This window comes from Cercospora beticola, chromosome 3 (genome assembly GCF_033473495.1).
Source record: "Cercospora beticola chromosome 3, complete sequence".
In the NCBI taxonomy this organism is placed as follows: domain Eukaryota; kingdom Fungi; phylum Ascomycota; class Dothideomycetes; order Mycosphaerellales; family Mycosphaerellaceae; genus Cercospora; species Cercospora beticola.
This window is the reverse complement of record NC_088937.1, coordinates 1384827-1405351: the sequence shown is the minus strand read 5'-3', so window position 1 is coordinate 1405351 and position 20525 is coordinate 1384827. Positions and strand designations below refer to the sequence as shown.

Genomic DNA, 20525 nt, shown 5'->3' with positions numbered 1-20525 from the left:
CACTAATGCATTGCTGGATTTAGCCTACAATACGAGTGCTTACTGACCCATTATGCGCTGGAGTTACGAATCAGCAGTGGGAATGTCAAATGGACCGCGCTGCAACTACACTCCATCTTCGATCACATTTGGCAGCAACAGTCTGTGGCTGACACTTGTGTGTCGGTCTACAAGCCATGGGTGCAAGATTGTGCCAGAAGCAGCTTCGGTTTGGACAGTAATCAGAATATGCCCAGGATGGTGAATTCGGACGATAGCGAGCCCGCACGGGTACATAATGATGGCTATGCCGTTGAGCATAGCAGTGCTAGAGGCGACAGCACCGACACTACAGGAGCAGAAACATTATCGCGGGCAGTCGACTCACAAGCGAGCAGCTCAGCACCAGGGCAAGGAAGCATCCGACAGGAAGAATATCCTTTGCCCAGCAAGAACTCATCGTCGCTGTTTTACTACGAACCCCAAGGCGAGCTCATACAGCACGCAGGTCGAAGTACAGACGATCCTGAAATCAGTATTCCTCACCCCATCTCCAGCTCTCGCGGCCATTACACGACTCACGGGCAGGCAGCTGGCGCCAATCCTGCTACGGCACTTCAAGGACCTACGGAGACTGCATTAAACACTCTACCATCAGAACGAGATCACGAAGAGGATCTTGAATCAGCTCCACCGAAACGAGCCCACCGGGACATGTCGACTTCGGACCAAGAATTTATGTACAGCAGTGCACCGTTCCATCAGTCCCAACAACATCCAACGGAAGGCAGTACAAGCTCAATCAATCATCAACAACAAACCTTCATCGACCCCAGTATCACCATGGTCCTTCCCGCTCGCAAAGTATTTCCCATCCAAATAGGCGACAAACTATTCCGCCTCTCAGGCGCCAGCATTTCCAGCGATGCACCTTCCTACTTCTCCCAATTCTTCGAAGAGCAGATGAAGAACAACGAAGGAGCCGAAAGCTGCCGCACGCTATACATCGACCGAGACCCTAAAACCTTCGAAGACATTTCGTTACATTTACAGGGCTATCACATTGAACCACGAGACGGCGCGCACTTTGTCAAGTTATTCGCCGATGCACAATTCTTCAGCCTGCCACGGCTCACGGCACAGCTGTTTGCTTCGACAATATATGTTCGTGTAGGAGAGCAAGAATTTCGGATTCCAAAGGACTTGTTCAGCAACCCGGGCGATTCGCCAAATTATTTCTCTCTGGGATTTTCGAGCTTTTTCTCCACGCCGACAGACAGGCTACCTGGTCTTTCGCAACAGTCACTAATTCGACCTCCCAGTCTGTTACCTCCCAGTGTTCCCACGCGCTCGGCTCGAGTGTTCTTGGACCTGTTACATCTACTTCAAGGGTATGACCTTCACATCAGGGACGAGGAGCACAGAGCCGAACTCCTTCGAGATGCAAGGTACTATCATTTGAAGGGGCTGGAACAGCGTCTGATCCCTCACCGCATTGCTTTCAATCTGAGACGTCAGAAAAGCGAGATCCTGCTAAGACTACAGGATGTTCACAAGAACGGCGTCGGCGTCGTGTCAGATTGTGGTGCTGGCGGAGCTGCTGCAATTCCAGGCTGGGTCTGCTACCAGCGGCCCTACGTTGACACAGAAGCCCATATTCTCATTGTCGAGGTAAGTGGAGAAGAAAGCACGACCGTGGAGCTAGAACCTGCAGCCTCGTCAACAACAAATGCTCGCATGGCTCGAGTGACATTACATAACGAAACAACGATCATTCTTGGGCGTCTGCTTTGTGCAATAGCAGAGAAGGTGAAACTACCTCATATTCAGCCCGTTGAGCCGATAGCGACAGGGCGAACTGGAGCCTACAATGGCATCAAGAACCAATCGCAGCATAGTGCTCCGGCTCACAGCACGATCAAAATGCACATTGGGCCAGACGCTGACGTCGTTGTTAATGGTCACCGACAAGCGATCGGCAACCAGATCGATACTGTCGATGAAATGGATGTCGACGATGCACAGCGGCCAGCGGCAAACGCCAGGAAAGTGAGGCAGGACGTGAACGCAAATGCTAGCCAAGCAACCAATTGGGTTGTGAGCAAGGCGCAATGGCGACTGAGGGTACAGCCTAGGAAGAATGGATTCGAGGTCATTCTTGACGCGGTCAAGATCGAGGCGTGTTCCAACGAGAGAAGTCGTAACGCAGCGAGTGATTTCCTCATGTAGTCATTGCTCGTCCAGTCAACATGAAGTGCAAGGTCCAGTTTGAGTAGTGTGTGAAGTAGCTTTGAAACATTGGCTGCCGACGGCCATTGCTCCAATGTAACTCGTGTTCAAGCCAGGATCCGCTGATGACGAAAATCGTGACAGTTCGGCGCAGCGAATTGCAGACATGGTTGTCCCGACAGGTGAAACTTTAGAGGGTTCGTGCGTGCTTCACAAACGGCAGACTCGTCACATTCTAGAGCATCGGACGTCCTGTCGAGCGTGTGAAGCCACGCAATGTCGGAGGCCAGACCTCGTCGTCGCTGCTGCATAAGTCCGGGGGCGTTCCTTGGTACGACGTCTGACAACGTGGGCAAGGCGCTTCGCATTTGAGGGGAACCGCTGAAGACGAGAGATGTCGTCTTCGCTCCGGCACATGCAAGCGCTTGGTCCAGCGAATAGGAGAGGGCAGAGTCGAAGCCGACGGCCGAGATTGAGAGCAGGCGAAGGAGCACTTTTGACCGGGATCGCACAGGCGAGCGACAAGCATGGGGCTCTCACCAACCACGGGCGTCGTGTGCCTGGCGCGCCCTCCGCTGCCGTCGAGGATCCGGGCGGTATCCGACGAGGGTTGGACGAGGGGTCGCGCGGTTTGTTTGTTTCGCGACGCTCGCCACGAGACGGACGAGATGCGCGCGTTGAACTCTGTCTGACAGCCATCGCCGGCGTGCGACTCGACGGCGTGCTGACTGCAGTGCAGCGCAGACGCAGCTGGACGGCCGTGGTGGCAGCGAGGCGCCGTGGCACAGTTGCAGAACCATCACGCGTAGCGCAGCGGCCGCTGGAAATCCAGGATGTTTCGGCGAAAAAGTTGGCATGATTTGCACGAGCGCGCACGCCCCCACATCCTTCCACCGTGATGATGATGGATGATGAACTCTGCGGCGGAGAGCGTGTGGTTGCTGGGCGCGATGCGGTATCAATATTGCTGGACTATCGGCGGGCACGACCACGCTCCAGGGCTGCGGATATGAAGCGCGCAGAGATCGCTCCCGGGCGCCTCGCTCCTCTCTCCTTCTGCTTCAGGGGAAGGCCAGCGCCCTCTTGCACCATCGCCCGTCTTCACGCCGACGCCTCTCCCGCTGCTGTGAGATCCCCAAAGTCTGGAGGCGATCTGCTGCGCAGCCGTTGGCGCGAGCCGCAAATCTCTCATTGACGCCCCGGCCTCCTGTGCTGGGACCAGCGCATGCAGTGCACGTTCTCACCACTGACACTGACGACCCGGCCTGACTCTGCTCTGCACGCCCTCATGGCCTGTTAACATCGTTTTGTTGCAGTTGCACTTGCAACGTCCGCTGGCCTCCTCCCTCACCACTGCCTCCCCGGAGCAGCTCGCGACTGTTGACTTCCTTCCGCTTTGGGCCAAGATCATCGCCATGGATCCCACCACCTTGGTCACTTTCATGTTCAGAGCCCCTCCGGACGTCAAAATCGTTGAGCTGCTCGGCTCGTGGGACAACTTCGAAGTGCCATATCGCATGCACCACGACCGCTTACGAGGCTCCGACTTCTACACGGGTTGCTTCAAGTTCGAGAATATCATCTTCGACGGCGAGGTGGTGCTACGAGACAAACCACGAACCGGAGGCTTGAAGCAAGGTTCGACCTACTGGTACTACTATCGCCTCGACTATGCCAACGATGCCTTCGACGACCGGCTACCCAACACGACCGGTTGTCCGCTCCTGCCCGGGCAAGCCGTCAACGTGATGGAAGTGCCCTGCGAGGTGCAAGAGCCGCCTTCGAGGAGCCACAGTGCTTGTGGGTACGACATTGTCGGTAGTCTCACAGATTTCACTGAACGCAAGACTCTGGATCCCGCCGACAAATATGCACATGTGGAGCGTCCGCCCATATCGAAGGTGCACTCTCGATGCATGTCTGATGATCAACTGGATGGGCGACTCGAAGGACAACTACGGATCACTGTCGAACGAGCAGTCTCTCCGATATCCGCGACACACTCCCGTGAAGGTGCCCCAGAGTCCCGGCCAGTGTCTCCCGCGACCAGAGACTCTGCCAAAGCATTGTCGCATAAGTCGTTCGAGGACGCTGGCAGCTCAAAGCTTGATCCGCTGGACCCATCTCCGACCGTTGCCAGCAGAACGGCGAGCGACGACAAGGCTGACGGCCAAGCTCAACGATCCACGCCGCAATCGAAAGCGTCTTCATGCTATGAGTATCCCGAAGCATATGCTGCGCCCCTCGGATCAATGGAAGCGTTGGGAGCGGCTCTCTTCGCTTCAAGCAACGCTCAACCAATCCAACCCGCTCGCTCTCGAGCATCACATGGCACGAACGCCTTAAGCAGACGACGACGGGACTCCACCTTGAGCTGCGGCCCGGCCTCAGTGCAGAATGTCCAATTCTATGGGTCGCGACCAGGAACGAGTGTGAACGAGAGTGACGATGTATACCAGCCACGAACGTATTCGATCCCGAATTCGAACCTCAGCGACGGAAGTCCAGCAGCATCACCCTTATCGGCAACATTCTTGCCTTCGAACGCTCACGACCAACCGGATCATGCGCAAAAGAGCAATAGTGCTCCCGAAAGCATTGACGGCTGTTCCGCGATAGACGAGCTTTCATCTCCAACATTCACGGCAAGCACCGTGAGCACTGGCGGCCACAACACGCCATTTCAGCTGTCATCACACGACGACCGCGACTTCGGGTACTCGTACAACATCAGTGCTGGAGATGATCCTGATGAGGCGTCCGCGATGCTTGACGAAAGCGATCTGAGACGCCGACCAAGTCTCTTCGAAAGAGGTTTGGCCAGACTGAGACCACCTTTCGGTCTCAACTATTCTTTACCAAGCATATTATCAGACAGCAACCAGTCCCTCGCGAAGACGATCACAGATCACTCTAGACGAGCCTCAGAGGAAGATACGCCATCGCTTCCACTGCCATCCATCGCGCGGGATGACGAAGGATCAATGGCCGAGGCCATTTTCAGCGAACTCGGATTTCTTAGCAGCAGCATCACTTGAAGCGAGCACAAAAAGGGATTTTTCTTATCGGCATACTGCATTGTGGGCGTACATCAGCATCTGAGCGACGCGTTGGATTTAGCGAAAACCTGTACATTATCATCATGAAGTAATGTCTGACATGCCCGCCGTAAACAAGAACAACGGCCAGGGCGCACGTGCTTGCGTGCATAGAAAGGTCCGCTGTGTGGGTGGACGAATCAGACAGGATCGGGAGAAGAAACGATGGAAGGATCGGCGGAAAGCGATTGCGACTATCGAAACTGCAAATAAATTTGCCCAACTACCAATGTAGCCGAAGCGATCGAAAGAGTCAAATATATTTCGATCGAGGTTCGCTGGTAGCGCGAATGTCATCGCACTTGCTGATTCCAAGTATTCTTGCAGATATATGCAACGAGAAGGGAACGAAACAAGAAACCGAAAAATTGGTCTTCCAACGCCTCTTCGTGAAGTCCGTCTCGGTCATTGACCTTTTGTGGCTTGCACGTGCTTTAATCTCCTGGCACGCTGCTCTGTAGTAGTGAAGATATATCTCTTCTCTTCTTGTTGGTGTCCTTCTTCTCCATTCCCAATGCCCATCCGCGCGACTTTGAAACGCCATGATGAACGCCCTGTACAGTAAGTCTCGGCTTCTTCTGGTTGCCCGTGGATCTCCATGCTGCCGCCGCTGCTGCTTCATTCTCTCACCGCCTTCGCGAGCCATGGACACCTTCTCCTGTTCTCGCTGACCGGCTTAAGTGAGACACGGATATCGTCATGCGCAGATCTTTTGCGACTGCACAATTGAGCAGGCAGCAAACCCGTTCCCCGATCATCAGACCCACAAACCACCCCTCGCGCTGCGCGTGCGCGCGTGCTCTCTGCGCGTGATATGCTGGACAACTGCCTGGCCAAAATGCGAAAAGTTCTTGTTCAATTATTCCTTTCCTTTCCTTGAACTTGCAATTCCCTCCTCTTCTCTCAATGTTACCGCTTCGGATCAAACCCTTTCCCAGACGCTAAATTCACATTCCCACCCGAAGGTTTCCTGGGCTGATTGAAAAGACTTGTCGTCTCCCCATTCGGTGTTCTCCCATTATCAAAACTCGTTCGTTTTTGATTCGACCCGTTCGTCGTATCTTCGTCGCTGTCCTCTGCTAGGTCCCCTAGCGCGTTTGCTTCTATGTCGTATGAATGCAACATGTGCTGTTGTTCCCCTCGCCCTCCGTTTGCATGGCCAAATTCGGCCCGCGTCGGTATTGATGGGCTTCTTAAGCTCCAGCTATTTGACCTTCTGTGCTCTCCACTCCTTCGACTTTGCATGCTTAATCGCGTTTGTAGTCCTGTGAGGCCATCTGTGGGGATCCCGTCTACATCGTGGTATTCGCCTCGACCGTCCCGAGCGGGTTTTATGCCTGCATTGATGCCGTCCGGATCTTCGCGTGAGAGATTGAGGAGGTAGACGCCGGTGAAGATCGTGAGGAAGCCGCAGAGGAGGGAGATTGTGTTTACGGCGTCCGAGGTATTGAAGCCGCGGAACATGATGAACGAGGCCGTCAGCGTGCAGGTCGTAAATGTCACGTAGTATAGCGGGTTAACACTGGCAAAAGTCAGCGATTGGAGCACTCGATTAAATATCCCACGAAACTCACATGTTCGTACTGTAAGTCGCCAGCGCCTTGTTGAAATAATTCATCTGTGTAAGAATACACACCACCACGACGATCGCAAAGACGTAGGTCGAGGGATGCGAAAATTGGTTGTTGCCGCCCAGTGTGAGTTTCAGCGCAATTCCAAAGCCTTTGATGGCCATGATGGATATCGATCCCACAGTAGAGCAGATGCTGATATAAACCATTGGGTTCTTCTTGCCATACACTGGAGCGACTTTATAGATCATGACCAGCGCAAAGATGGTAACGATCAAGCAATACGTTAGGAAGCCTGTTGACTCGTTAGCCCACCACTTCGCATACTCCAGTTCAAGCCACCTCTGCGCACGTACCCAATTGCATAGCATAATGCAATAATTCATCGATATTCTTGAGTTCCCGGTCCGGAGGCGCATGCAGCACAATAACCACACTGCCAATCAGACATATCGCGCATCCAACTCTCCCCAACACTCCTAGCCTCTCGTCCAAGAAATAGCTGCCCAGAACCGCTCCGATCAAGACACTGAGGGCTCCAAGAGGGGTGACCAGAATCGCTGGCGCAAAAGCATATGCGGAGAAATTGCACACTTCTCCAATGACCATGGTAATGATGCCTCCCCACCATATGGGGTTCTTGAGATATGCGAATCCATCGCCCTCGAATCCATGCTTTTGCGCAGCCGCATTAAGGCCTTTTTTGGTGATGACGAACGATGCGCCGATGCCCAGCGTCGATGTCACGGCGAGCAGCAGGCCGACGTACTTGTCTTCTAACATGGCCCCGGCGGTGTATTATGGGATTATGGGTTGTATGGGAGCAGAAGAGTCGTGGGGCGCAGCGCCCTTTGGCAGAAAGTGGCTCGCAGACTTGGGCGGGCTGGCGAAATGCGGGCTCCTCGGTGAATCGGTGCAGAGGTCACGGGGCAACCATGGCCCGGGTGGTAGTGATGGAGAGGTGGGTTTCGGTGTTATGCGATCCAGCTGGCGTGGTCGTCGAGGGCGAAATCAGGCGTTTTGGGTGTGGAGCCAGGGATGGGGTGTTGAGAGGGCTGGAGGACGTGTCCTCTGTCGAGTCGCGCGGGCGGATTTGCCGAAGCTTAGCAGCCTCCCTGCCCAGGCGGAGAGAGTGGTCACAAAAGCTGTCTTGCGTGCGCTGCAGATGCCTGTTGCCGACGCGAGGCGATGACACGACGGGGTGGTGTGATAGTGATACTGCGGTGGGCGGGCGACGTTCAGCAGCGGCGGGCGTTGGGGCGCTGAAGCAGCGGTGCTGGTCGTGATGCTGGACGCGCGACATTCTCCAGACGCCGATCAGACCGCCAGGAGGCCTCGCCTGATGCGGCTCGCTTCGGCCAAGCATTGCTATTCTGGGCCGTCGTCGTGTGGTGCTTGCGCAACACCCACGCACGCACCCTTCGCGCAACGTGTCGCTGTCCGCCGCTTGCCATTGTTCCTTTGCACAAACTACCGTTCAATCAACATGTTCGCACTAAGCAATGGTTCGCCCAGGCTCAAAGGCCACGAGAGTCCCATGTCTACTCGATGCATATCTGAGACACTATGATCATAGGCGCGAAACTTGTAACTCGGCACATTCGCTGGAAGTAAAGCATCAATTCATACTTTCGATGGTCTATCTACTAGGTGCGTTGCCATTACCATAATTCGTTAACCGTATTCCATGAAACCCATCGCTAGAACGCTGTTCAGTTCAGCCAACGCCTTTTATCCGTCCTCACTCATGCAATGCTTTAGTCATCGTATAAATCCATCTCCCCATCGCCGTTCGTTAGCTCTTGAACGGCATCGTCTTCACTATCCCACATCTCTTCGTCTTCAGAAGCCTCACTCTCGCCGTGGTTGGGGAGGACGACAATGTGTCCATCTTCAAGCTCCACTCGCGCAGTTTCGCCATCCCTGATTGAGCCACGAAGGATAAGCACGGCCAGCCGGTTGAGGACCTCCTTCTCGATGAGTCGCGCGAGCGGCCTGGCACCGTAGGCGGGTGAATATCCTGCCGCTCCAAGGTAGTCTTTGACTTCGTCCGACAAGTCGATGCGCACGTTGCGACCATTGGTCTGCAGCCGCTTTTGAATCTCCTGTAATCTGACATCGACAATCCTGCGAATCTCCCTCTTAGTGAGGCGGTTAAAGATGACGATGCTGGAGATACGATTGAGGAACTCTGGTAGGAAGTAGTTTCTCAAGGCTGTCATGACAAGCTCCTTGGTCGTTGGATCAATTTTGCCATCAGCTGCATTCGGTCGAGCCAGGTACTCAGCACCCAAGTTGGATGTCATCACGACGATACAGTTCTTGGCGTCGATGATGCGTCCTTGGCCATCGGTGATACGACCATCGTCCATGAGCTGCAGGAGGACGGTGAGGACTTCCTTGGCGGCCTTTTCGACCTCGTCAAAGAGAAGAATGCTGAATGGTCTGCGACGAAGAGCCTCCGTGAGTTGACCGCCTGCATCATGTCCGACATATCCTGGAGGTGCGCCGATCATGCGTGAGAGCGAGTGTCGTTCTTGATATTCGGACATGTCGAATCGAATCATGGACTTGGGGTCGTCGAACAGGAATTCCGCCAGGGCCTTTGTGAGCAACGTCTTGCCTGTACCGGAGGGACCACAGAAGAGGAATGACGGCGGCTGACCAGGATTGGCGAGACCAGAGCGTTGCAATCGAATGGCGTTCGCAACGGACGTGACTGCCTCCTTCTGGCCGACCACTTGGTCGCCCAGAACCTTTTCCATGTGTAGGAGCTTCTCTTTCTCGGTGGTTCGAAGTCTCGTGACTGGAATGCCCGTCCAGCGCCCGACGATTTCGTTGATCTGATCCGGTCCCACTGCGTCGGCAACAAGAGCATTAGTATCGCCAGCCGCGCCGCGACGAGCAGCCTCCTCTTCCTCTGCTTGCTTCTTCTGTGCCTCCAGCTCTCGGATGCGCTTCTCAGTGTCTGGAATGGCATAGAATTTGATGTCCGAAGCAGATTGCAGGTCCCGTGTTCGTTCGGCCTCCTCGAGCTTGTTGCGAAGCGAGTCAAGTTTGATCTTTTGTTCTTGAATCTCCTTTGATCGCTTCTTTTCGGTTTCGTACATTTCGCGAAGTGGCTTGAGCTCTTCTTCAATGTTGGCCTTCTCGGCTCGAGCCTCCCTCAAGCGTGATTGTGACGCTTCATCCTTTTCGCGATCAAGTGCGTGGATCTCGATTTCCAGCTGGCGCAGTTTACGCTCCATGTTGTCGAGAACCTCGGGTTGAGACTCGCGTTCTACGCGGACCGCGGCTGCAGCTTCATCGACCAAGTCGACAGCTGAGTCGGGCAGTCTGCGTTGAGTGAGGTAGCGAGCTGCCAATGTGGCCGCAGCTATGATTGCACCATCCTGGATCGTGACACCGTGATGCACTTCGTATTTCTCCTTGAGGCCACGCAGGATGGAGATTGTCTCGGCCACTGAGGGTTCCTTGACCATAACTTGTTGGAAACGACGCTCGAACGCCTGATCCTTTTCAATGTATTTTCGGTATTCGGCGAGTGTCGTGGCACCAATGCAGTGAAGTTGTCCTCGAGCAAGCATAGGTTTGAGCAGGTTTGCCGCATCCATACCACCCTCGCCTGAGCTACCAGCTCCCATGAGCAGATGGATCTCGTCCACGAAAAGGACAATCATCTCCTTGCTATCCTCGATCTCTTTCAGAACACCCTTCATGCGCTCTTCGAACTCACCACGGTACTTAGACCCGGCGACAAGCGCACCAACATCGAGCGAGAGGAGCTTGCAGGCTGCAAGTCCTGCTGGCACATCGGCATCGACAATTCGGCGTGCCAGACCTTCGACGACTGTTGTTTTGCCGACACCAGGCTCGCCAATAAGTACTGGGTTGTTCTTCGTCCTTCGCGAGAGGATCCGAATCACTCGTCTGATTTCCTCTTCACGGCCAATGACAGGATCAATCTTGCCGTCGCGTGCCATTGCCGTCATGTCGATTGTGAACTTCTTCAAGTTTTCGTTTTCCTCCTCAGCATCTGCAGTCTTGCTGTCAACTCGCTTCGTTCCTCGAATTTGTTGAATGGCTTGGTCGACAAGCTTGGTGTTGGGGATGTTCGCTTCGGCGAGACATTTCTGTATCGTTGTGTCTTGCACCAGACATTGTATTAAGTGGTCGACAGCGATGTAGGAGTCTTTTTGTGTTTTTGAAAGCTCGTTCGCGCTCCGTAAGACTTTCGAGAAAGCTGGCGCTACGCTGATATTCTCTGGCGGCGGGTCCTGTGAGGGTATCCGTACCAGAGACTTTTTCAGTGCTCGCTCAGCCAATTGTGGATCACCATGTGCCCGCTCAATGACCTGTTTGAACAAAGGTGCTGAGCTGGCAGCATGTGATGCGTGTGAGTTGTTTGTTTGCTGGTCTTTCGACTGGTCTGGTTGCGGGTCGATGAGTGCAACTGCAAGATGCAGAGGCATTAATTGCGAATGTTGGTATTGTTGTGCTAGATCCTGTGCCTCTGCTAACGCTTGGGTCGCACGATCTGTAAAGGACATGTTGCTCGCCATGTTGGCGGTAGTGTGTTGAAAACCAGGAAGTCAGAAGTGGTGTAGGAGAATCGAAGGTCTCGAGTATCGAGTATTGCTCTTGTGAGCTCGCAGCAGTGTGAGTCTACGTTCCGTGTGTGCTCGGGCAAAAGTTGAAAGATGGGATGGGAACAGTCACAGAGGATGCAAAGATATGCCTTTCGGCCCAAAGACGTGGAAGTTGCTCAATCCTACTGGACGATGCTGGCGGGTTCGTGCCCGACGTATGGAGAATCCGCCAGCAACTTCCACGCCCTCGAACCTGGAAATCGAGCCCCACGTGCATGACTAAGCATGACGTGAACCCGCAGAGCACTGCAGGTCCCCTCCGTTGTGTCTCCATACACAACGACATGCTCACGCCATGACAACACCTTACTGGCGAGAGACTCATGCTTGTCGGAATTCGGAAGCACTCTATCGACGCATGCTGGCATGATTGTGTTGTGTTTATGGAGTAGGACTCACGATACGGTCAGCCAGCGATATTGTACAGTCACAGAACAAGCGAATGGACTCCTTGCTCGCTGAATATTTGGGATGAAGACGAATTATGCGAGCCATGTTAAAACCCAGTATGAGATTGCTTCGCGAAATGCTTCCCTTCATCTCAGGTCTCTTTATTGTTTGTTCTTCTACACTGTGTCTTCGCAGGCTGCCCAGATATCCCATCTATACATACGCATCACCCAGCCATCTGCCCGCCATGCCATCCCATGCTACTGTATCGCTTTCTGCCATGTAATATCGACTCTAACAAAACCAAATTGCGTACTCGCAACGAACCAGCGTCCTTTCCGCTGAACTTGGAACAATCATGGATGCAGAAAAGAGAATCAAAACAGAACAACTGCCGTTAGTCTTCACTGCTCAGGCTCGCACTACCGGCTGGCAGTTGCGTCCAGAGGTGCGGCGTGAAGAGCAGGTTTGGCGTGCTGCCCCAGCGTGCCCTCTTTCTTCTTCCGTAATGCATCAATCACCCATTCGCCCACTTCGCGATCGACGAAGCCACCGTCGTCCTCCGCAGGTACACTCGAAAGCTGGGAGCTTGGCTCGGGAACATCTTCGCCAGCTGCCGCCGCCGCTTCTGCAGCCGCTTCCGCATCTTCATCTTCTTCTGTAATGGTCTCAGGCTTCACAAGAGGAGCCAGCCAGGCGTGTTGTAGGAGCATAGGATATGTCGGACGGAGATTGGGAATCTTGTTCAAACAGCCTGCCACGAAATCTCGTGCAGCCTCCGAAAAGGTGTCTGCAGGCAGGTCAGGTGGTTCACCATCCACAATTGCCTGTGTTAATTGTCAGTCGTGTCACCCTTCTTGTGAAGCCCCTGATACTTACAGCGAGTTGCGAGAAAATGTTGTCGTACGTCTCTGGTGGATACGGGTATCGTCCCAGAGCACACTCAATGATCGTCAAACCCAGTGACCAGATGTCAGACTGCACACTGTATGTTCCGACAGCGCCTCCTGGCGCGCCGCCGCCACCACTTGATATTCTCTCCGGTGCCATGTAGGACTGGCAACCAATATTCGTCTTGGCTATACTCGCCACCAAGTTCCCGCTCACGCCAAAGTCGCAGATTTTGACCTGTCCTCTCGTGTTCATAAGGATGTTCGTAGGTTTCACATCGCGATGGATAATGTTGTGTTCTTCTTTGAGCGATTTCAGGCCGAGCGTCGTACAGTACGTGATCTTTCTCAATACACCCTCCGGAACACCATCTCCATATATTTTGTCGCAACTGCCGCCGTCCATGAATTCCATACATATGTATACAGCACCTTCCTGGAAAAAGGCGCCATAGAAATCCACGATATAGGGTGAAACGCATCGATGCAAGATGTCCAATTCCATGATGATAGACTGGAATTTTGCATCGTCCAGTTCGAGACGCATTTCCTTCATAGCCATGACGATGCCAGTTGTCCCGCCTCTTCCATACGCTTGCTGAGCTGTAGCGTTGGTGGGAGTCGTACTGGCGTTACTGGGCCGTGTAGGCGATGTTGGAGTTTGCTCTTCTTCTGTGAGGGGTCCACGAGCTTTGTTGCCTGCCAGCCCTTGGCCAGTCTTTCTGAATTTCGGTCTTGCATGTCGCACTTTGTAGACCGTACCATAATTGCCTTTCCCGAGCTCATCAAGGGTGTCCACCTCATCCAGACTGATGCTAAAGCTTTTGCCTGACGTGAAGTCAATGCCCCCACCGTGCACCGTTGCCTTTCCCTTGAACCTGAGCGCTCCAGTCTTGGTGTCGATCATATCCGCATATTTATCCATAGCGGTCTCGGGCTTCGCGGGTTGCTGACCAGAAGCGTCACCATTCGGAGCACCACCACCCATGCTAGAGAGGGTCATTCCTGGTGGCCTTTGCCTGCCGGCAGGAGCACCTGGACCGCCAGGAGCAGGACCAGAGCCAGGTAGGCCTCCAGGCAGCTTCAAACCTCGCTTCTCAGCCAGAGACATGGGCTTACTAGCTCCCGTGACGGCAGGCGAGGAGTGCATTGGTGCTGGAGAGGGTCGTTGCATTCCAGGCGGTAGTCTGAAGTTCGAGGGAAATCCTCCCGGGGTTGCTTGACCAGCCGAAGGCGGACTGATGGGGCTGCGATCGGGCTGCGGCGTAGCTGGGCCTTGCCTATTGAGCGTGAAGGCTTTCATACGCGCGGCAATATCAGGATTCATGGTAGGTGGATTCCCTCTCGCGAATGTCGCTCCCGCCGGTCTACGTGCTGCGTCCAGCTGGCCCCGCGCGGTGGAAGAAGCAGTCATGTTGGCCATGCTGGACGGCACGCTCGTGTCCGACTGCATCCGTTGCACTGTTGGCGAGGTCACTCGTGTTGGGTCAGGACTGGTGAGCGGAGAGTTGAGCTCATCGGGCGAGGTGGGCGGCGAGGGAGAGTTGAGTGGTGACTCTGGTTCTGACGACATGGTCAATGTGGTTGGTTGGCTGCGGAGCCCACGCGGTTCTCGATGATCGTGACGGTTGGCGGGCGGAGGTGGATGCGCTCCGGTCGCAGGCTCTGCAGGCGTCAGGCAGCCGTGGCCCGCTCAACAGCAGCGGCGGTGGTGCTGGGTAGGGACACGCAGACGAAGGTTGTTCACGCGTGCGTGCGATTTGGCGGGATACGGATCAGAGCCACGATCGGCAGTGTGGCGCAGAGGGAATAGGATTTGTGTTCACAGGTGCAGTGGAAAGTACATGTAGACTTCGATGGCGGAACGGAAATGGAGCCGAGGACATCGACACTCCGGAGCGGAAGGCAGAGACGAGCGGGGGAAACAGGGCGGTGCGAGCGCGAAAGCAAGTCATCATAGTTGCGCAACGCAGGCCTGCATCGCACATTCCCGCGTGCAAAAGAGCCGGGCGTTGATGAAGTATTCGAGACTGCTTCCGCTGTGGCTTGCCTGTGCGCGCCATTGATCGCATTGCAGCACAGCATCGGCTCAGCGTGGAAACATGGACTACTGTAGCGCCAGTGCTCGCTGGAGCATTTGCATCACCGCTTGGCACAGTCCACTGATGCGGATGGCCATCATGATGGACAGCACAGCGATAACGCTGGGTCGCTACTCGTCACACAGCTTCTGATAGGCAGCTGATTGTGGGAGCCACTCGCCGCCATATGTCCGACAATAAACGGAGCAGAGGGCGCAGTGTCTTTCAGGCCATGCATGAGTGAATGGGACGATATTGCAGACAAGAAAGAGGTCATCAACACATGTGTGGAACAGTTGGGTCTGGCTGGGGCTCGCGGCCTAAGGTTAAATACTGTACCGGCAACGTGGAAAGGCGCGGCAGCGAGGTGAGGCGCGAGCATCGTTTAAACTTTTGCCTGTGGTCTGCAGATGTGCACCTCAAGCAGGGTTGGGGCAAGCAGCCAAGACCATGAGGTGATGAAGCCAAGCGCGACTAGACTGCGACAACACCGCCCTGCACCCAGCGACATTCTCCGAATCCGCCCTCTCCTCCTCCCCCGACTACTTCTGCCATCTACCTGCCCCATTGCCCGCCTACATCCTGTTGAACATGTCGACCACCGCCACGTGGGCCGCGTGAAGCGTGCCGGGAACACTTTCGAAGCTTCCTAGTTAGCGCCAGCTGCCGCTACACGTCTTCACGCTCGCTTTCTCGCCCATTGCCTCATCTTCGTGAGGACAAAGCAGCGCGCGCACACCGCACAAAGCCACTCCGGCTCGCCGCCGCCCATCCGACCCACAGCCAGCCGCCCTATTGACCGTCGCCCGCCATGCTCTTCGACACTCCCAAATCCTTCCGATTGCGCGAACTCGCCAGCGCTTCTCTTGTCGCCTTCAAGCAACGGCGCACAGTGACGGACCAATCGATGCCAGCGAGCTATCCGATATGGGACGCTGCTGCCAACATCACCATGGACGCCATCACATCCACCGCCCATGAGTCGCATCCCAACTTCCTGCACTTGGCCGGCCTGGTGTCAGAAGCAGTGCTGGAAGTCGTATTTGTCGCCCTACCCGGATACCTGGTGGCAATTACGGGCATGTTCGATGCCAACAGTCAGAAATTCTTGGCCGAGCTGAACACCATGGTCTTTACACCATGCCTCATCTTCACCAAACTGGCAAGTCAGCTAAATGCCGATAAGCTTGCGGACCTCGCCGTCATTCCGTTCATTTTCGTGGTACAGACATTAGTGTCGTACATATCGGCACAGATAATGGCTCGCCTCTTTGGCTTTGGAAAGAAGGATAAGAAGATGCAGAAGAACTTTGTGCTGGCAATGGGCGTCTTTGGCAATTCCAACTCGTTGCCCATATCCCTGGTGCTCAGTCTGAGCAAGACTATCAGCGGCTTACACTGGGATCGGATACCGGGTGACAATGACAATGAAGTGGGAGCAAGAGGCATCCTGTATCTGTTGATTTTTCAACAATTGGGCCAGCTTCTACGATGGACATGGGGATACAGTGTGCTGCTCAAGCCAGCTCACGCATACACTCCATCTGAGCGAGGAGATGACGATGAAGAGAGAGATCGATTGATTGAGGATGGACCCTGGACCGACGAGCACGACAATGTGATCAAGGGGATCGGAGGCAGCGATTCTGGTTTCAACAGTGCTTCTGAGAGCACGCCCAGCTCATCCTTGACAGCTTCGCGCGAAGACCTGCGACACGAAATCGTACCTGCCGCGCCGGCAAATGGCAACGACATAAGCACCGAGCCCCGAAAACTGCCTCGCCGCAATCGAGGTGAAGATGCCGATAGCATTCGTTCCGTGTCGACCAACTCCATCACCCAGTTTCCGCAATTTTCGAGAACACAATCTTCGCGTTCTGCAGCAGATGAGTCTGGCGGATGGAAGGCTCCGCTGTACCGTGTTCAGAACACCATTGTACTCTACGCCAGGCGATTTTGGGCCACAGTCGGAAGATTCTTCACCAACCTCTTCCGCGCTCTTCCCACTCCAATGCAGAAGGTCTTGAAGACGTTCCACTACTACAACAGCAAGTTCTGGGCCGGCGTATGGAGGCAAATGAATCCTCCACTCTGGGCAATGTTGGCTGCACTAATTGTGGCCAGCATTCCTAAGTTGCAGGATCTCTTCTTCCACGACGGTACCTTGATCCGCAATTCTGTTACCCGTGCTATTCAACAGAGCGGTAACGTGGCCGTTCCGTTGATTCTGGTCGTCTTGGGCGCAAATCTCGCTCGATCGACCCTCCCACAGGACCAGCTGGCAAGCACACCCGAGGAGAAGAAAGAAGAACGGAAGCTGCTTTATGCTTCGCTCCTGAGCAGAATGGTCATGCCAGTGATCATCATGGCTCCCGTTTTGGCGTTGACAGCAAAATTTGTGCCGGTGTCGATTCTCGACGACCCGATCTTCATCATTGTGTGCTTTTTGCTCACAGGTGCACCTTCAGCATTGCAATTGGCTCAAATTTGCCAATTGAACAATGTCTTCATGGGTGCGATGTCAAGTCTGCTCGTGGCAAGCTACGTGGTCGTCATCTTCCCAAGCACGCTTCTGCTTGTGCTCATGGCGCTCGAGGTCTTGGAATGGGCTGTTCTGAACAATTGATGGAGCTGAACTGTTTGAGTATGCATCATTTAGGATCCAAAGAGGCTGTGCAGAGGGAACCTGATTACACCTACTTTTTGGCACAGGTACAAGCATTTGCTGCGGCGTTTTGTTTGATAAGCAACTGTGAATGCGACGGCCGGAAAACAGAAAGGCGATGAAGCATACGACAGTGCTGTGCGCTGTAAGCACGAAGTTACGAATCCTCTGTCTGACTACTGGCGTGGCGTTGAAGGAGTGGACTGTACTATTGTAAGACATAGATCTTTCGGTTAGCGAGCACCTAGTATTACCAATTTATATGTTTCTCGAAGTATTTTCGTTTCGCTTTTTGCATTTTTCAGTCGTATACCTCAAGCATGGCATAATTCAATTGTGCCATGGACTCCCAACATTCAGTCATCTCAGGAGTTGAAGTAATATTTGGACAACGTCTCGAAGTGTAGATACAAAGAGCCTCTGTGCTCCATAAGCAGTCTTTCTGCTTTTCATCCCACCCATCCTCAACGCCTCGCTAGAAACTTCAAAAGAGTCATGAGAACAAAGGACATCTGAAAGCTCGTGACCAACCCTTTACAAGTCCTCGTAGTCGGCGTCCTGATGTCAAAGGCCAGGGCTCGAGCATCATATTCCATGAATCAATCTTGGCGTATCAGGGGCAACAGGTGAGACGCAGCCGCTGCATCAAGCTGTAAGGAGTCTTCCGCTGGCTGCTCTGACAGGCTTGCGCCCAAGGCTTCGCCGGAGTCGACTCGGAAAGCCCTACTTGGAGTCGATGGGTAGTTTCATCAACGCCTTGGCCAACGTCCGCTTGTCCTTGCCGTCGCGGTCCAGAATGAGGATGAGGTCGCGAAGCTCAACGCCTTTGCCATGGACATCATCTTCGCGCCATTCGCCCCACTGGGGTGCCTTCTTTTCTTCGACCTTTTTAGCCTCAGCAGGACCATTTTGCGGCCCAGACTGGGGCTTTGGTGTCGATGTTCCACTGGCAGGCTTGGCGAAGCGGTTGGTGGTCCCATCCTTGCTGTCTGGTTTGTTCATCCACGAGTACCTGTTCTTCTTGCCTCCAAGAGCCATCATGGCAGCCGTCTGATTTGATTGAGTCAAGGCCGCTGCTACGGTAGTGGCCGTCTGTTCCTTTGCTTTCTTGTTCTGTTCTTTTTTGCTGATCTTAGGCGCGGCTGGGGCAACTGCCTCGGTGGGTGTATCAGGAGCAATGTCCATGGGAGTTGCGCCCTCACCCGACTCAGCCTTGCGCTTGCGAGCCTCGCGTTTCTTCAGACGTTCTTTCTCTGCTTGCGCGTCTTTCGCTGCGATTTCACGTAGCTTGAGATGCAAGCTCCCCTGATATGCAACAGTCTGCACTGGTCCTGGTGATGGTGTAGACTTTAGCCCATTAACCTGTGCATCGCCGTTGTTCTCTTCTAGAGGCGTTTCCGCAGGTCGGTCCCATTGCGAACCGGTCACACTATCCGGGACGATGGTTTCGTGACTCTGCTTTCCCAGCCCAGTGGAGATGCTTGCAAAATCGGCAGGAATTACTCTACCATGATCACCATATCGTCGGGCACGTGCCAGAGCGTACGCCTCGTCTACCACTCCTCGCATGCGCTCCTGTGCGGCCAGACTCAGAAGCGTAAGCATGTGCTCATATGGAACACCCGATTCGATCATGGCTTCCGGCTTAGTCTTCACGACAGCGATTCCTGTCGTGCCGTCACCGTTCACCATGACCTGGGGCTGTTGCTGCGGTTCCGGATTCCGGACGTACACGCCATTAATGTCGAGTTTCACACCATTCTCCATCGCTCGCTGGTGCATTCGCTTCCTCACGCAATTTCCCGACAGGAACTGGTTGTTCAAGTGATGGGACTGTTGCTCTGCCTGTCTTCTAGCCGCCTGCTCTCGCTTCCTCCGTGCTTCGCTCTCGATATCCTCCTGCGACAGTGGCCGGCCGGTAGTTCCTGCGAAGGCGCCATTCTGCCCTTGGCTGCCAAATGATGTGCCTTGGGTTAAGTACCCGTAGCTATTGTTCCCGCTCGAGCCATTTGAGCCGAATGACGTAGAATTATTCGTCTGAAAGCTTTCATTCTGCGCATGACGATTGTGCCATGTGTTGTGCAGATAGTTCTCCTCGTCCTTCAAATTAATGCCGCTGCCGAATAGACTGTCCCCAATATCATCGACTCCGATCTTCTCATCTTTGTCCTCCTTGGGTCGGGGTGGAGGGGGCATCAGATGTGAGCTAGACGGCGGAGGCGGGCTAATCTGGGTCGGCCGCTGCTGGATGGACTGGTACTGCGACTGCTGTTGCTGTGAAGCTGACCACTGGCCGGCTGGCGGTGAATACTGCTGGGGCGTATTGAAGGAGCCCTGCGGCGATGCATATTGCTGCGCATATGGAGACTGCACCGGCGAATGGCCATAATTTCCGTACACGGGCGACTGCGCATACACCGGACTGTTGCCAGCGGGCGACCTAGGATCTGGAGACAGGCGCTGTCGCTTAGCAGGCGGGGCGAATGCGGACTGGGCGGGAGGAGAGGCAGATGGCGGAGCTCCGTAGGGTGGGTATGGGTTCGGCGGCTGCTTGGGGGCCTGGGGTTGCATCGGATAGGCCATCGCGGCGACGCCTCAACTGGCACAAATGGATGTCGCCTGCGCTCTGGCGATGCGAGGAGACGCGGCGGATGCGACTGGCGATTGGGGCCAAGCACGACGGAGCACAGGCTGCGGCCGTCGTAGTCCTGTCCTGTCCTGTCTCCCTCACGCGAGGTGACGCCTCCTCAGTGGCCGTCTGCTCCTGCTGCTCTCATCAGATGCTCGCTGCTCGTCGGCGCCGTTCGATAAAAGATGCGCTCGGGTCGTCGGACGGTCGCGATGGGGCGGTGCGCGGTCGGCGGTGGTGGGTGTAGGCGGATTCGTGCTGCTGGCGTGTCGATGTTACGGTAGAAGCGTGCGCAGAGTTGACTCTGAGCGGCGGCGCGGCCGGGCACTGCCGAGAAAGCTGCA

General features: G+C 54.7%; 7 protein-coding genes across 7 annotated transcripts; 3 read left to right on the top strand and 4 right to left on the bottom strand.

Moving 5' to 3' along the window:
- Nucleotides 1–237: 237 nt before the first annotated feature.
- RHO25_004504 (uncharacterized protein) lies at nt 238–2208 on the top strand (the record flags this gene model as incomplete). Its single annotated transcript, XM_023595425.1, has 1 exon — nt 238–2208. One exon carries the CDS (start codon nt 238–240, stop codon nt 2206–2208), a length of 1971 nt encoding a protein of 656 aa, XP_023456966.1.
- A 1415-nt stretch (nt 2209–3623) lies between these two features.
- Nucleotides 3624–5246, top strand: RHO25_004503 (uncharacterized protein; the record flags this gene model as incomplete). The annotated part of the gene is made up of 1 exon (XM_023595424.2): nt 3624–5246. The coding sequence occupies one exon, from the start codon at nt 3624–3626 to the stop codon at nt 5244–5246; it is 1623 nt and encodes a 540-aa protein (XP_023456963.1).
- Nucleotides 5247–6215: 969 nt separating this feature from the next.
- RHO25_004502 (uncharacterized protein) lies at nt 6216–7660 on the bottom strand (the record flags this gene model as incomplete). Its single annotated transcript, XM_023595423.2, has 3 exons — nt 6216–6828; nt 6881–7172; nt 7234–7660. 3 exons carry the CDS (start codon nt 7658–7660, stop codon nt 6216–6218), a joined length of 1332 nt encoding a protein of 443 aa, XP_023456964.1.
- Nucleotides 7661–8634: 974 nt separating this feature from the next.
- HSP98 (Heat shock protein hsp98) lies at nt 8635–11439 on the bottom strand (the record flags this gene model as incomplete). Its single annotated transcript, XM_023595422.2, has 1 exon — nt 8635–11439. The coding sequence occupies one exon, from the start codon at nt 11437–11439 to the stop codon at nt 8635–8637; it is 2805 nt and encodes a 934-aa protein (XP_023456969.1).
- An 899-nt stretch (nt 11440–12338) lies between these two features.
- On the bottom strand, nt 12339–14379 carry RHO25_004500 (uncharacterized protein; the record flags this gene model as incomplete). Its single annotated transcript, XM_023595421.2, has 2 exons — nt 12339–12743; nt 12796–14379. 2 exons carry the CDS (start codon nt 14377–14379, stop codon nt 12339–12341), a joined length of 1989 nt encoding a protein of 662 aa, XP_023456970.1.
- A 1319-nt stretch (nt 14380–15698) lies between these two features.
- Nucleotides 15699–17513, top strand: RHO25_004499 (uncharacterized protein; the record flags this gene model as incomplete). The annotated part of the gene is made up of 1 exon (XM_023595420.2): nt 15699–17513. One exon carries the CDS (start codon nt 15699–15701, stop codon nt 17511–17513), a length of 1815 nt encoding a protein of 604 aa, XP_023456967.1.
- Nucleotides 17514–18275: 762 nt separating this feature from the next.
- On the bottom strand, nt 18276–20135 carry RHO25_004498 (uncharacterized protein; the record flags this gene model as incomplete). The annotated part of the gene is made up of 1 exon (XM_023595419.2): nt 18276–20135. The coding sequence occupies one exon, from the start codon at nt 20133–20135 to the stop codon at nt 18276–18278; it is 1860 nt and encodes a 619-aa protein (XP_023456968.1).
- Nucleotides 20136–20525: the final 390 nt, after the last annotated feature.